Here is a 17,135-nt window from a genome sequence, read left to right on the forward strand (position 1 = left end):
GACCCACGAAGCTTACACGCTCTGTGCTAAAGCCTGTCCTCTCCAGCCTCACTGTCCATTAGTCTTGGTGCTTTAATCTTCCTCTATCTGTGTGTCTGTGTGTCAGCTAGTCAGGGATTGATTCATTATGAGTGTCCAAGGATTTGAGTTTACTTTGTTCAGAGGCAGGGGTCACACTCTGCTATCTGAATGCTTGATTAAGCAGCGATTCATTAGCAGTGATATTCTTGTTCTCATGTTTATACACTCTGAAACTCAATAACTGTTTGTTTTCTCCCTCGGCGCTCTCCAGAGCAGCAGACTGCACTTTATCCTAAATAATGGCCATATCATGAGATTTGTTATTTTCTAATGCTCGTCTTTCTTCACCTCTGTGTGCAGCACTTTGTCCGAGAACGGGCCGGAGATCTTCCTGAGCCCCGCCGTCACGTACGGACCGCCGGGCCTTGACCTGTCCTGTCCCATAGCCATGACCGTAGCCCACTGTGGGGAGGTCGACGCCGGCAACTGGACCATCCGGCTAAAGAGACAAATGCAGGACAACAAGTGGGAGGTGAGCACCTTTTGCAAAAGACACAAATTGTTTTTACCAGCACTCAGGAATATCAATAAGATCTGATAAACTGCTTCGCCTTAACTTTGATGAAAATTGTTCATCCTGCGGCGGAGTCATGCGAGCATGGATCCGATTTCAGGGTTGCCAGCTCAGATTCATCATTCTGCATGAAGTTCAGGCTCTTGGAGCTCTACCTCATGCTGTCACACGTCCAAAAGAAATGTCAGGCCAGATGCAAATGACGGCTATTAGTCACTGAAACACTCACTCCTCTCTCTCTCTCTGTCTCTCTCTCTCAGTTTAACGATGGTGGTATTTTAAAGTGTTGCAGGTGTTGAAATTTAGAATCGGTGAATTCAGCTGGACACGTCAAGTGAAATTAAATTAAGGAGAGGAAACATCTGGACACAGAGCAGATGTTGCCGTATGTCCGCTTTGGTGTTCTGCCACATGACAAACTGAAACGTTAACAATAATAATATTAGCATCAGTTTTTGCAGACGTTTCAACCCTCACCTTCGCACTGCGCTGACGTTAGCTAAAACTGGATGGGTGTTGACACGTTGCCAAATCTGCATGGATTGGGGGGATAATATTTTTCTGCACAGGTTCAGCAGACAACCTGATGATGTAATGTAACTGATGACACTTTTCTGTCCTTGTGATAGAAAATAAAGCTTTTTGAATTGAATTGAATTGAATTAAATGATAGATTTTTATTCTTTGGCCTCCCAGTCAGAGAAAGAGAAGATAAAGTGGTTGCATGAGGAGAGTTAGAGGAACATGAGGGGGATGGAGAGAGGCTGGAGAAGCTGTCAGAGTCGCTGGGCTTGAGGAAAGAGCGAAAGAGAGAAACGTCTCTAAATAGAGGACAGATGAGACATGAGTTCATAGCTTCTTGCTGTTAACTACTTTTTTTTTCGTCCTCCGCTGTCGGACTTGATGCCACCGTGACTCACTATCACCTCCTGAGGTACAAACTGGTCCAAACAGACAAGCGTAGTCTGTCAGGGGTTAGCTGCTTAGCATGTTAACTCCAGCCCTGCACCGCTGCTACACAACACACACACAGGCGTCTTTGACATAATGTCAAAGCTGTTATTTCCTCACACTCTGCTGCTGATAATCACTGATAATGTTTTGAATATTTCAAAGTAAAAGCACTTCTACATATGAGGTCCTTTTTGCAGCCTTCAAACTGTGTGAGGTCAAAAACAGATAAAAACTGTCAAGTGTGCTTTTTGAAAGATTTAATACTTCATTCCTCTAAATGCATTATAGTTCTATCTGCTGTGATTTCTGCTGTAAAGGGGTTTTTTTCTCACTTTCAGCTCTTTCGGTAAAATAACACGTCTGAAAAAGTCCTTCAACTCTGCCCTGTACAGCTACTTCACAGTCTCGCCGAGGACTAGTACAGACATCCGACTTGAATCCAAACACCCTCCATCCATTTTCTTGTGGCTCCTCGGCGGTAGTAGACATATCTAAGATGCTCTTTTAATGTTTAACTAACCTCATCAAAAAGCTATGGGGCCCTCTCGGAGACAGAGTGACCCCGGCGCCGCCGTGTGAGCGTGACCTGAGAGGGGGGCCTCGTGGCTTCTCCTCCTCTTTTCACTCGCTGTGACATTTACACAGATGTAATTTGCCAGCAAGACGTGTTGCACAAAAGGGAGCTATCAAAAGACTCATCACTGATGGGAGCTGTATGCCATCAGACAGCAGAGAATAGCGGAGGGAGTCAGCGCAGGAGGAGGAGGAGGAGGCGGAGGAGGAGGAAGAGATAGACAGAAAGATACAGACGGGTTCAGGGGAAAGACGAAGAGATGTTCTCCAAGAAAAAAGCAAGAAAGGTGCGACCCGTCTCTGTCACAGTGAAATAATGAGCCCTTTATCTCAGGAAGGATGCTTACTCAAAGCCTAATCTCTGGAATTAGTGATATAATGGGAAATGGAGGTCTCTCTCTTACTCTCTCCTCTGTCTGCCTTCCTCTCTCTCTCTTTCCTTCCTTCCTTCCTTCCTCCTCCTCCTCCTCTCTCTCTCGCTCCGTCTGCCTCTCAGTGCCATTCCCATTAAAGCCTGCACTTTTGTACTGCTAGAGTTTGACTCCATCATTTCTCCCCCCGGCTGCCTGGCGGGGATGAGCTATGCCATGGAGATCCTTCATGTCTTGCTGCAGCGCTAATGGGGGCTGGTTTTCGGAAGCTGTGGTCCACTAAATTACCCTCCGTTGCTTTATATTCGTTCGAGCAGGGCCATATGCAAAGGGGGGGGGGGGGGGGCAGGGGGGACCCAGGGGTCACAGTTAAAAGGTGATTTAGGGAGGACTGAGCACAGGAATGAGGAGCAATTGGCCATCGGATCCAACCGCAGCAGCGCCGCTAATCCATTTTGTCAGTGTTACTGTATCCCCCATCTGTTTAGTGAGATGTGTCGTTATTCATTTGGCCCTCGTTCACTTGTGCGCACTTCCTGATCCTGTGTGAGTCTGTGAAGTGTTTTAATTTTAATAACGTCCATAACAACAATACAGTCACTTGTAAAAATAGGAAAAAAATGTAAATGCCAGATCCGCAGCTCTCGCAACTCATTAACTGACTCCAAAAATATTCTTTTCACAGGTAATAATTGACAGAATGATGAATCCTGCCTGATCAATCAAATGTGCTAAGAGGTGCATTATTCACATATCACAGGCTGGATGTTCATCTTTTGTGTGATGGTTAAATTAAAGCCTCTTCCTCCCTGTGCAAGCACATTCTTGGATGTAATTGAAATGTTAATAATCATGAATCAGCAGGCTGAGCTCCGCTGTGTATAACTAGATGCTGATTCCTCAAAAATCAAGAGCTCAAAAATCATCTGCAAGACGGCATCCCAGTATCGAGCCGTTCTCACAATTAACTCCGAGATGAAGCGCCACAGGCTTCCAGAGCATCGCTTTTATTTAATGCACTGGACCTAAATCTGGTCTCTGCTGGTGTGTGTGTGTGTGTGTGTGTGTGTGTGTGTGTGTGTGTGTGTGTGTGTGTGTGTGTGTGTGTGTGTGTGTGTGTGTGTGTGTCTCCACAGGAGGTGATGTGTGTGGACGAGGAGAGCACGTCCTGCTACTGTCTGCTGGACGCCCACAGGTGCCACGTGCTGCTGGAGCATCCAGGTCGCTACGCCCTGGTGGGGGAGCCGCTGAACCAGGAGGCGGCCAAGCGGCTGAGGCTGGCGGTGTTCGGTAGTCCGGATACCAGCAACTCTCTGGGCTTCACCCTCAGGGTTTACTGTGTGGACGACACGCCGCATGCTTTTCAGGTACAGTGTACAGAGGGAAGAGGAAATGGTGTCAGGGTTGATTCAGTGTACTAAAAAACTGTTTTGTCATGTTTTCATCTCATCAAACACCATGTTAAAAGAGCTATGTGTATGTTTTAAAGTGCTATATAGCTAAATTTAGCATAACATGACATTTTGCATCAAACTTAAAGGTAGAGTCTGTGGGATTATTCCTAAAAAATGAGAATATAGACAAAAGAAATCCTGCTTCATCATCACCTATGGGCTTCCACTCATGTGTGGTGGTGACCGTGTCTGTATTTTGATGTTTTGGTGTAGTTGGGTCGTTTCTGGGCGGGGAGTCGGTGTGTTTTCCCCAGCCAATGACAGAGCGTAGGTGAAGTTGGGCGTGTGGCGCTGTGGGCTTGTATAAAAACTACTACTACTACTAGAGGAGGGGCCCAATTTGAATGTTGTGTTTACAAATTGTATTGAAAACAAACCTACAGACGCTACCTTTAATAGCAAACAAAAGGAAATCTTTTTTTCCCCACAAAATATTAAAGGGACTACGAGGAGTTTCGGAAAGAAAAGCGAAAACATTTGCCAATAATGTTTTCATTATGAAAATGAATGAAAGTTCAAAGACGATCAGATACCGTCGTAGTTCCGACCATAAATGGTGATCCAGCTGCGTTATTCCCTTGACGCACTGGGCAGCGGGAAACCGAAACTAGGAAAATAATAATATCAAAATAACTATAAGGCAAAACAATATTTTTTTTGTCGAAAATGAACCCACAACAAGTGTGGGTAATGTAGAATCATCCACATTAATATGAGATTCTTTTATAACCAAAAGCAAACTTCTCAAGGTCTCTTTAACTTTACATTGATTTTAGAGGAAAAGTCAAAGGATCCATGAATATCTACAAAGCTCTGTTGACATGTTACGGTCTGGAAACCAGCACCAATGCAATTCACATATTCATGCTGCTAACGTGGCTAAAACTGTGAATATATCCAGCCGAGCTCTGGAGTACAATAATAAGCCAGTAAGTACCGTATGTGACAGAGGAAAAGTGGCTGGTGGTGGTGGTGGCGGTGGTTTCGCCTGGAAGAGCTGCTGCTGTCTTGAGTTTTTCTTTTTTTTTTTTTGTGCTCCACTGAAGATCTGCCTTCAGTTCGGTAACATCGCCACTGGGAGCTGCCTGATGACTCGGAGACAAAGAGGGACTTTTAATTACAAAGACAACAGATGCTCTAAGGTTGCTTCTCTGCCCTTTCTTTGCGTAATTTAATTTGCTCTCTGTTAATTAAGTGCGCCCCAGCATTGCATTTCATGTGACAAGTATCTGAACGCATTGAAATGAAAAAAAAGAAAACCCATCCTCCGATCCGGCCTCAGTTCATCGCCGTACTCCTTGGTGGAGTTTTGTGAAACATTTTCTCTTCAGTGTGGGTTCACGCCAATAAAAAACACATATATACACCTTTTTTTTTTAATTCAAAGGCAGCGCTGCAGCCAAAAAAAGAAAAAACTTCTGCCAGGAGTAATTTGTTTCCTTTCTTAATTAGAAATACACAAACAGCTTTTCTGAATTAGCGCTGCTAGTCGCTCCACAAAGCCAAAAGTCCTGCTTCACTTGTGCCTCCATTCAAGAGGTAAAATTGCACGTGAACAAAGGAGAAATTGGTTGTAGGTGCCAAGAGCCAATTCACTTCACCTCTCCATCAGTCAGCCGTGGTTATTTGTTCATTTGTTTTCTTTTTTTTGCCGCCTTTTGTTTGTGCTTCATACGACAATTAATTTCCCCCGTGAGCTTGAAGCAGGAATCGATCAGGTTCAAGGCAGCGCCATGTGTTTGTGTGTGCACTTTGCATTTCCCTCTTCCCCCTCTGTGTTGTGAGACGGAGAGGATAAGCAGCACCAGGCATACAGGACTCACCGCCTCGCATGCATCCCCACAAGATGCAGGAGATGTAAACACAAACATGCAAGGACCATGTTTACATGTGTTATTCTTCTCCTATGACCTGGAAAAATCACAATTTCACAACGCACAAAGCCAAAAAACAAACAAACTGCAGGCCTTTGTTGTTCAAGCCGTGTGTCGGAGGAACTTTTTTTTTTTTCATCTTTTTATCTTATTTTGAAAGTGTTGAGCACTGTTGGTTTGTCACTTGTGCCATTTGTGCTTTGATCCTTTTCATGGCTGGTTACCTGTCAGGAGCATCAGTGGCTCCAGCAGTTCAACTTTTAGAGCCCAATCACTCTGGGTGCATTAAAGACACCACTCTTTCATTTGTTGATTTTCTGTTTTGTTTTGTTTTTTAAAATATGCTCACAGCAGTTTTCCAACAGTGCGAGAAGCAGAGAGCAGATAAAAATGGAGGCTTCCTGGGTGCACAAGCAGCTTGTGCAGCTCTTAAAAACCCAAGACAACTCTTCACTAAAAGCTTATTTTTGTCGCAGTGGTTATTTCATTATCAGCTCATCTGTCAATTATTTTTTTTAATTAATCATCGAAGGAAAGTCAGACATCACAAGCAAAGCAGCTCAAAGAGATTCAGCTTGTATCACAGAAGTCAAAGAAAACCTGAGTCACAAATAAGAAGCTGAAGGCAAAATATAGAAAATAAGGCCGTCGATTGATAAAATTATTCAATCTTGATTGATCATATGGTGTAGATAGCTAATCCAGATTAATTGCATGTTTTTTATTCAGGATATTTTTCAAGTATAAAGGCCTAAAGATGAGATCTGCTCTGCTGGAGACTCATTTCACATCGACAGTAGGCCTAACTGCAAATAACCTCTGGGTTTTGTCAACAGACACAGTGGCAGACTGCGAGACGATTCATTTCCAGCGACGGATAAAACAATGAATCAGGTCAAAGGCCAATATTTAAAGGGGAACTTTGCAAGTCCAGTCACTTTTTTGCTGTTTTGCCAGCCGTCCTCCCTCCCCCACCTGGCAAAGTGCGTTTTGTTTTCGACGTAGCTGACGAGAAATGAATCCATGGAGCAGTGGATAACATTATATATCATACGTGTTACAATGTGTATATTTGTGCAGTCGAATCAGTCATAAACGAGATCACGGGTTACGCAGCGTGTTTGTGTCATGTTGCCTCCAAAACAAGGTCTGGGGCACCGGTTCGGGTCTTTCAAGGTTGGTTTTTGGCCAAGGAAGGCCTCCATTCTCCCTGTAACAAATCATTTAACCATCACAATTACTCCAAAGCTGTTTAATAACTGAATGATATAAATTTAATAATGGTAAAAATCTTGCATAGTTCCTCTTTAAAAAAAAAAAAAAAGTTGTCAAATGTGCAATAAAGCATAATTTTCCCCTTAACTTTGACAGGGATAATCAAAACATCTCATAATGATATTGAAGAAACTGCATCACTGTGTGTTGCTATGGTTACATCTCCAGCATTAGCATCAACAGCTGTTAGAAAGACACATTGCAAGTTTAGCATGAAGCTTCACTCACCAACAACAGCTGTGGTGAAAAAACAACGCCCCCTTCTCTTCTGCTAATTAAGTTAGCATGCTAACCAGCTAGCCCCGTGTCACTTATCCCCAGTAACGACTCACTGACTGCAGCTTCACATCTGCAAATTATAACCCCTCAGTAACTGCAACAATCATCACTCTCTCCTGAAAGGGAAAACTTACAAAGAGCTCCTTTAGGCAACTTTCTTATTATCACTTCTTCTTCTAAATTTGTCTCAATTCAACCTTTTCCAACCTTTGGGAAACAATAAGGATCTATATGTGTGTGTTTGCTGTATCATCAGTCAACAGAAAGCTATTGTTGCACATAAACTGCTCTGTGCAGTGAGTCCAGGCTTGGTACAGTGTGCGTGTATCAACCATAGCTATAAAATGACCACCTTTTTTCCTCGTCTTTGTCCGTAAAAAAAACAACAACAACAACCTGTGTCTTGTTTTTTTCCCTTATCAGGAGGTGGCAGTGGGCGAGCGCAGCAGGGGTGGGCGGCTGCTGGAGGAGCCCAAAGTGATGCTGTTCAGGGGGAACACTTTCAGCCTCCAGGTGTCCATCCAGGACATCCCACAGTTACTCTGGAGCATCAAGCCTTTCACCACCTGCCAGGTACGACACTCACCACATGTTTGTCTCGTTTAGAGTAAAAAAAAAAAGGAATGTAAAGCATGTGGTGCGCCTCAGCTTTAATTTAAAGAGAGCACAGCTGCTTTTCAGGGTCACAGATCGGGTAAAAAAAAAAAGAAAGAAAAAAAGAAGAGGAAGAAGCCGGGACCTTCATCATCCCAGCTTCCTCTGTTCCTCCGTCTGAACTCTCCTCCTCCTCCACCAAATCCCCCTGTTTCTCACATGGTCACATCAAAGCCAAAGGACAGTAGCAAGGGCACAGCACGATATCACTAAGACTAGCTATCTCACCCGCGCACACACACTCACACACTCACAAAATTAATTATGACTTCCAGGCAGGCACGAACACACACACATCACATAGTTATCTTCCTAGGGGTCTATATGCTGCATGTTCTGCTCTGCCCTGTGATGTTTATCCCACCAGTGACATCCTATTAGCAGAATTAGCCCACCACCACAGCGCCTCCAGAATACCAACGAGGTTTTTCTTGGAGGAAGGAAGGAAGGAAGTGGAGGAAGAGCGGTGTGCGGTGTGATGGTCCTACAGGGAAGATGACTATAGGCTTTCATTCAGACACTACTCTAGCCTGAAGGAGGCTTTTTACAAGTAGCCGTCCTCCTGTCTGATGGATCTGAAGAGAGGATGATTCATCTGTAAAACAGTGTTTTTGACCCGCTCTCACTGCGCCACTGTCTGGGTCACACTGTAGTTAGTAATGGAAGTCGAAATTGGCCCTTTTTTTTTTCTTTTGCTTCCAATGGCTTCAGAGCTCTGCTGCCACTTTTTAGTTTCTTTTTTTAACAGTTGTCACATTTAAAGGGAAAATGCAGTGCAAACCTGGTGAGTTAAGGCATCTGTGTCCTAACTCCATCATATAGAGCTCATGTTTTTCTGAATTTATACTTTAAAGCAGTGGTAAGATGAGAACAAATAACAAAATAAATACAATTATTCTATTTTGGGCATTATTATAAAGTCTTATTTATGATAATATAACATGCCAAAACCTTATTTGCCATGCTCATCTTTCTAATTGCCTGCCAGACAAATGATCATTCATGACATCATGACTATTAACTGCTAACTGTTTCAAAACTCAGTGGGTTTGCAAAGGGAGTTCCCGGCCAGAAGCTAAGGCTATTTTGGGGGGGCCTTGCCATGAAAAAATTTGGGAACCCCTGCTGTAAAACAGACACAACCAGTGGTTAATTTGGTGAATATGGCCTGGAGTCTGCTTTTTACTGCAAAAAAAACAGTTAATTGTCATGACTATTTGTGCTAATAATGTGGGCTTGAGTCTGCGCTAATGATTGCATGAAAACCAGCCATACTGTAGGGTGTAAAGTGAAACAACTGTAAAGTAGCTTAATTAATTTTCCCCGAGCAGCAGCGGGGTAAAATATTGTCTCATTTATGAGGACGATTTTGCACGGATGACTCCGGCTCTTTTCACATGGTGAGCAGGATGCGTCTTGGGTCCTGAGGGCACTAATGACTGCTGGTGTTTCCTTCTGACGGGTAAACTGCTTGATTAGCCAACATCAATGATCGGCTAAAGAGGCCACTCATTCAGTCTTAATTAATCATGTAAACAGCAAAGTGGGTGGCAAAGCGGGATTCAAATAACGAATGTCTTTAGCCGGGGGGTTTTTAATGAGTTTGTTGTCTCCTCTGCCTAATGCCTCCATCGTTCTCTCCTGTCCGCCCTTCACGACGGCCGCCGCCATCGTCGTCTCCTCCTCATCCTCCCCCCATCTGCAGGAGTTCTCCTTTTCTCAGGTGTGGGCCAGTAACCAGCGTCCCCTGCAGTGTGCCTTCTCTCTGGAGCGCTACAGCCACTCCTCCGCCCCCCAGCTCTCCTGCAAGATCAGCGTGCGACAGGTCAAAGGCGAGGAGCAGATCCTGCAGGTCTACACGTCCGTGGTGGAGGTGAGATGAGACGACGGCAGCGGCGGCGTGTGGGCTGCAGCCGTGCGCCGTGCTAATAGCTTCTTTTATTAGACTGAATAATTCTTGATTTGATTTAAGAGCTTGCTTAATGAGCCTCTCAGGGAGCTTTTCATGTATGGATTGCAAATTGTCTCGATAAGTCCCTCGTCCTTGTCTTCGTGCTGAAGATTATAAGCCGCACCATCAGTAATCTCACTGACACCTCACTCTTTTCTTTTCTTTTCTTTTTTTCCACCAGAACGAGAAGGGAGTGGTTCCCTTTTTCACTCAGTCGGACTGTACCATCACCTCTCAGACGGGGTCAAGGGCCTTTAAAATCCCCCTGTCTATCCGTCAGCGGATCAGCGCCACCTTTGACACGGCTAATGCCAAAGGGAAGGACTGGCAGCTCCTGGCTCAAAAGCTCCACATAGACAGGTATGAATTATAGCACTCTGAGTTCTCCTTCTTCACTTTTCTCCATCTGCCAGGTGCTGAGTCATTGCAGTGTTACGCAAAAGCTTGCAGTCACACACACACGGATCAGCTGATCAGGCTCTGTTTAGGTCGTTCATACAGAATAATGCAATAATGACTGGGGAATGGGGATGCATCGGAGCTGCATATACGCTGGGCCCACTTTGAATACTATTTTTAAAATCTGGAATTTAGGCACCGTGTCAGCCCTAATCTTCCATCACCAACCAGCCTTCAGTAACACGCCACACTGCTGATTTCATTATAGATCTAGAAACCAGAGAGAGAGAGGGAGAGAGGGAGGAAAAGATGTGAGGGCCAACTTTAGCCAGTCGGAGAGAAGATGCCATGTTTTGCAGGAATGTGAAGGAAGAAGGGCTCAGACCGCTGACAGGCCGGCCTCTGGCAAGAAAACGTGTTCACTCCTCATTAGCAGCACGTCTTCATGTGCTGCTGCGTCCTCCAGCCCTTTTACTAAACTCTGCAGAGGTTGTGCCAGGTCAGTGTGTTTGCGTAGGCTTGTGTAGTGTTGTGTGAGGGGTTTGTCAGTCGTTTGGTGACGGGGTGATGTGTGTGTGTGGCTCGGCAGAGAAACGCTTACAAACCACGACAAGGCTCTTCTCTGTGTTGCCAGTTGGAGAAACATGAGAGGGAAAAAAGTTGACTAAGAAACTGTGACAGGAACTATGTGATTAAGAAATAAGGAATCTCACTTAAACCTGGTATGAAAACAAAACAAACAAGAAAAAATGTGACCGAGGAATGCGAGAGAGGATTTGAGAGCTCTTCTTTTTTTTTTTTCAGCCCAGTCGAACACACCAAGAAGCATGTAATGGGAATGTCTCTACCTAGTTAAGCTGATTTTGGTAATTATTTCCATGAATGTGTGGGAACGTTATCACACAGAGGAAGGACAGTAAGATGGGATGGAAAGGGAAAAGGAAAAGTAGGGAGAAGGCAACAAAGGAAAATCCCATTGTGAGGAAACAGTGCACTCTGTTGGATGGGAGTTATAACAACAACAACAGCAGAGAGAGAGAGAGAGAGAGAGTAAATAAACTGTGGCCTGCAGTGAGTTTCCTCAATAATAAACCACATGAGTTCACAGCACAAACTGTAGCTAAGTCTCAGTGCACAGATAATATTGTGAGCCGGAGTAAAAAAAATCATCTGTGCTGATGATTCCTGACTGATTAATCATTAGATTAACTGATTTAATTTATTTTAAGACATTTTTATTGCATTTTTATAATCTGTGTCTCTCGTAGCTCCTCTGCATAATTAAAACGTTTTATTAACATCCTCCTCCGCTCACAGATATCTTTGTCTCAGTCATACTTCATTTGAATATTTAACCCTCACCTTGAATCGGAGTTAAACAATGCAAATGCATAAATAAGTTGTTTGGAAGTTAATTTCTCCACTATGCTAATTATTATTATTATACAAGTGTGAAACCTCCAGTGCAGAAAATATGCAGTTTTCATCTTCTATCCAGCTGTTAAACATTTGAATTGAAACATATTTGCATAATAAATGAAGGGAGATGGGTTTTTATTTTGTTATTCAAAGGCACAGATTCTGTGTCTGGTGGAATATTTTCCATTTTAATTATTTATTTGTTTTGATTATAAAAAAAGACAAATGCTAATGAGGAAAAAAAAATAGCAGCAGCCGCTCCAGTGATAAAGCTGCAGGTGGAGCTCTGCCAGTAGTTTCGACTCAAGGGCCAAAGGTCGCAGTTTAGTTGTCACGAGAACAAAGCCACTCCTCAGGCGATGTGTAATGACTTTTTTTGTGTGTGTGTGTGTGTGTGTGTGTAATGACTTGTGTTTGAGGAAATGACCCCAGTGATGTCACAGTGATGTCATCCAAAGAGGGTTGGTCTTAACAAAAAAAACTGTAGCTGTGGGGAGGGTTGAAAGAAATAAACAACGTTTTTCAGCCTTGGGGTCGGGACCCCATGTGTGGTCGCCTGGAATTCAAATGGGGTCGTCTGAAATGTCTAGTAATTGATAAACAATATACATAGATACATTTTTAAAAAAACTTATTATAACACCGCACACAATTTTAAACAACTGTATTCTATACTTTCACTTTCACAAATTATAAATCGAGTTCAAATAAAATGCAGCTTATAGAAATATCTAAGCGGCCGCAGTCACGTGATCGCGGGGTCACCAGAAATTTGTGATGTCAAAATGGGGTCACGGGCCAAAAAAGGTTGGGAACACTGATTTAGCAGGAAGGGAAGGTCAGAAGTAGAGATTTGCATGATGGGAAATGTAGGATCCAGTGTTTTTAGAGCTTTTAGTGTCTCTTATGAAGTCATCAACTCTCTGATTGTGTGTTTCTTCTCATAATAAACTGTGATAAACTCACTTTACTTCTGATCTACCTTTAATATAACCCTCCAACGTCTCTGTCCTGCAGGAACCTGTGCTACTTTGCATGTCAGGAGAGCCCCTCGTCAGTGATTCTGAGTCTTTGGGAAGCCCAGCACCAGGACTCGGGGGACCTGGACTCTCTGGCCAGCGCCCTGGAGGAGATCGGTAAGGTCCAGTCCCCGACGACCGCCACGCTCTGCGGCGGCAGCAGCAGCAGAGAAGAGCAGGACTCTGAATTCACTAAACTTGGGTAGGACAGGTGCACACAGCAGATCCAATCATGATGGACTTTCAACTGCATGAACACTGACGGCCAGGTAGGTGTCCTGTCTGCTGACCGAAAGTGAGGAGGAGACGCAAAGTCGGCAGCAGCGGCGGCGGCGGCGGCGGTGGTGGTGGTGGTTGGGGAGGGAGAATAAACCCTGTTATGGACTGTTACTAAAGGAACATCTCTGCTTAACCAAAAGGCAAAACACAGACACACAGAAACCATGGATCACCTGAGAGTCCAGCAAAAAATAAAACAACATCTTGGAGCAGGATGGAAGTATCCCACACCCATGTTTGATTGAAATACGTCAACTCCTCGACGCTTTGGAAGACAGATTTGATAACCTGTATGTGAGGATTATGGGTGACGAGGACTCTTCATGTGGTGTGGGGAAGTGTGTTTTAGACAAACTGCCAATCAAATCCTAGTGGCGTGACCTTCCCCTTCGGAGGATCATCAGACAGACGCGCTGGCACTTGCCGTCAAAAAAAGCGGCCGTCCGGGTGCCGTCGAAACCTTTGGTGTAACGTCATTATGTTGTCATTCATTTCCTATATCTCCTGAAGCTTCTGTTTCTTTTCTGCACCGTGTCTCTACTGTTACTGCCGGAGATAGATGGGAGAGAGAGAGAGAGAGAAAGAAAGCAAAAAAAAAATAGGATCTTGATGTCGTAAGAACATGTCAGTGGCTCTGTGACAGCGATCGACCACGTTGATTAGCGTTTAAAAAGATCCGACGATGTCCACGTGCTAATTAAACAAACATAAAGACGAATAAGAAATGGCTTCTACAGTGAAATGCATCACATAGACAGTGACAGTCATTTTAACAAACGGCCTCGTGCATAAAAAAACACTGAAGATCACTTTCCATCAGCAGAGTAACACAGCCAGCTGCACCGCATCCCCTAGTGTCTATGGATTAATCAACTTCTGGTTCTTTTTGGAAGAAAATTAATCAATCAATCACATGAATTAATTAATTTTCCTTCATTTTTGAATATCAATTGTGACTTTTGATGTGTCGCTTTGCTGGAGCTGTTGTTTTTCCTTTTTTGTGTCTTGTTTTTTTTTTTTGAGGATCGCAGCTTGGAGTAAATACCAGTACTCGGACATCATCATCATTATCTGGATCTCATGTTCATGTAAGAGGCCGGTTCTGGTTCTGCCTTTTAGAGGACAGACAGAAGTGAGTGAGCGTTGATCTGGAAGACCCCCCCATCCCCCACTCCCCCCACATTCAGTTGCTCCACCTGCCCCCTAAACCTAAATAAAGTGACTTTGTGTTGACCTCTGTGTTGCCTCTCTCTCTTTTCATCTACTTAATGAACTCATTGGTTGAAAGTTAGTCAGAAAATAAAACTTTATTCAGCAAAGAGATGAAACAGAGACCCATACAAAGTCCAACATGAGGCTGTCCCCCCTCCCATCAACCAAAGATTTTCCTAGTTGACTTTTAGTCGTTGGTTTAAAAACAATTATTCAACTACTCATGACACCTTCGTATTCACTGATATCTATTTTTGAGGGCACCAGGAAGTGGTCTGGGAATAGAAATAAAAAAGATTTAGTAGTATAATAATATTATTGTATATGCTGCCACCAAACAGCAGCTCAGAGTTTTATTGGTCACATGTGAATGTACATTGTGCAGTAAAATGAGGGGGAAAAATATGATATTATATGACAAATGTCAAATATGATGGGAAATATTATCAAATAATCAACTACAGTAACTCTGAATGTGTGGGAACAACTAGCACGGACTCTGAAAAGTTTGCTCATGTATTTTTCTTATGAACTTAGAAATGCACATTGTCCATAAATACACAAACATGCAGTAACGGAAATGATTTAGCTTCCTTAATCCCTGGGAAACATATTTATTTATACATGTAAAGCTGGAGAGAGCGCCCATGCTAACAAACTGTTACTAACATTAGGCTACTCACACATTTGAGTCATGTTTGAGGTGTGTGCATCAAGTTTGCGTGGTGTCTCATCCTCTTTGGGGGACGTTCTTCACCCGCTTAATGATCACAACAACTTGAATGACTTTATAACTGCAGAGACCAGTCATGTAAACAGTGGCTGTTTTTCTCCCCAATCAACTAAACAATTAAAACTTGGTGGACTCAGACTCTGCTTATCTTCTAAAGTTGTGTCGACCACCTGACAGCAGCTTCAGTCTTCACCATGTGGATGTTGCATTGTGTTTGTAGAAAACCTGAAAGGAGGTAGATACTTGCTCTTCTCTCTTCTTGCGTAAGACCCAGAGGAGTTACGTGTCCAAGATGCTGTTTCCCATGTTCCTGAAAATCTGCTGCTTTTTATCCCCCCAAATCTAATTAAACTGGACTGATGAAACAATGCAGCTGTCGTTCCCCTCCGCGGTGTACTTATCGGCATGTTTCAACATTTTGGGAAATAAGCTATTTGATTTCTTGCCGAGACTTAGATGAGAAGATTGATGCGACTCTTATAACTACAGTAAATACGAAGCCGCAGCTCATCTCATCTAATTCTCAGCGGTAACACAAACACCGCTAAGCCAGTTTTTCCCCAAATGTCCAACTGTTCATTTAATTGACAAGGACTCCCCGCTTTCATCATCAAGCTGCCAAAGGAGGATGCAGATTCAAGTGTGCACATGCTGGCTCTGCAGTGGGTAAACCACATTCCTGTTGATTTGTGTATTCATGGAAATATTCAGAGCTATCCAACCACAGAGATATGTATTTCATTGGATAGCTGGAGTTCCTGGAAATCTGTTTTCAGTGAACCGTGACTGCCAAATAATCAGGCTGCATATAACAGAGCGGAGCTGTACTCTTTGTCATTCTGCCTGGTACGGATCAAAGAGCAGCGCGAACCCCCAAATCTGTAAAGGAGCGACTGATTCTCCGCTATCAGCTGAAAAAGGTCACCGCGCAAAAAATAAAAAAATAAAAAGGCCAAAACCTGGAAACCATCTACACCTGGAAGATACTGGCTCTCCTGGAGGCCTCCCTCCAGCTCTCACATGCTGAGTTAAACTACTTACACAGATGGCCACGGTGGGACGGAAGCAACTAAACCTGAACTAAGCAAAACAGATCTGACAGTACAGGGTAATCTCTCCTCCATATCTTTTTTTTATTCAATATATATGAACTCCTGTTTGATTTTTCAATTATTTTCTCATTTAAGCATTTTTGGTTTGATGAGACAGAGAGGAAGACGACAACTAGAAGTTGCACCGGTGAATATATTTGGCATTTTAATTAAAGTTTCTTGACTAATCAGTTAATTAAGTAGCTGTAGTCTGACTTTTACCATTAAACCTGGTTCTTTTTAAAGCTACTAGCACCTACAAGTGTCATTAGCGCTGCAGCTAAACAAGCAGCAGCTATAGACGAGTGTTTAGCCACCTTAGCTGCAGAGGTGTTAGCTAACAAACAACTTTCAACAGCTTCTGAATCACAAAACACTTTTTTTCCCATCTCAAGGTGACTAATTAGATAAATAATGATATAACCATGTTTTCCTTATTTATCTTTTTTCTAATCTGAAGTAGCGCCGTGAGCTGCAGAAGTAGAATAAAGGTGTTTTCAAAGATTTAAAGGACTTCAAGGTCTTGAAGTGATCTACATGGATCTATTATTTTACATTCGTACAAAGCTGCATTAATGTTTCTATAGAAAATAGATGGTTCCAACACTCACTCCTTCCATCAGCAGCTACTTTCCAAAAAAAAAGCACATGGACAAGAATTTCCAGCCGAGTGTTTTCTCTTTTTTCATGCTGACCTCCTGTGGATGAGTGTCTCCCATCGTGCCACCTGGAAGAGCAATCTTTCCCTTCCCAACGTCTGGTACGAGGGAACAGCTAATGGTGCCAAACGTTACTGTTCTCGGAGAAAATGATTATTACTGTAGCTTCTCTCCAAAAAAAAAAAAGACAGGAGGAAGAAAACCCATCATGGTCAAAGTATTTCTTCAGTTTTCTGAGCTATTATCCACAACATATCCCACTGATGTCTTCTCAGAATCACATCTGAAACACAGAGTATGTCCAGCGACCCTGTGTGGTAAATCTGTTTCTGGTAGAAGCTCAG

The 17,135-nt window shown here is 43.3% G+C and overlaps 1 protein-coding gene across 1 annotated transcript in view; it reads left to right on the forward strand.

Moving 5' to 3' along the window:
• Positions 1-13,657, forward strand: part of LOC146977016 (netrin receptor UNC5D-like) — a 184,858-nt gene extending 171,201 nt beyond the window's left edge. The window contains exons 13-18 of the mRNA XM_085792877.1: positions 382-553; positions 3,630-3,860; positions 7,799-7,948; positions 9,735-9,902; positions 10,162-10,340; positions 12,816-13,657. Coding sequence (XP_085649003.1) covers positions 382-553; positions 3,630-3,860; positions 7,799-7,948; positions 9,735-9,902; positions 10,162-10,340; positions 12,816-13,023 — 1,108 coding nt within the window. The 3' untranslated portion in view covers positions 13,024-13,657. The remainder of the gene's footprint in view (positions 1-381; positions 554-3,629; positions 3,861-7,798; positions 7,949-9,734; positions 9,903-10,161; positions 10,341-12,815) is intronic.
• The last annotated feature ends 3,478 nt before the right edge of the window (positions 13,658-17,135 follow it).

This window comes from Trachurus japonicus, chromosome 12 (assembly GCF_045865225.1).
Source record: "Trachurus japonicus isolate A0001 chromosome 12, Traja_1.0".
Taxonomy (NCBI): domain Eukaryota; kingdom Metazoa; phylum Chordata; class Actinopteri; order Carangiformes; family Carangidae; genus Trachurus; species Trachurus japonicus.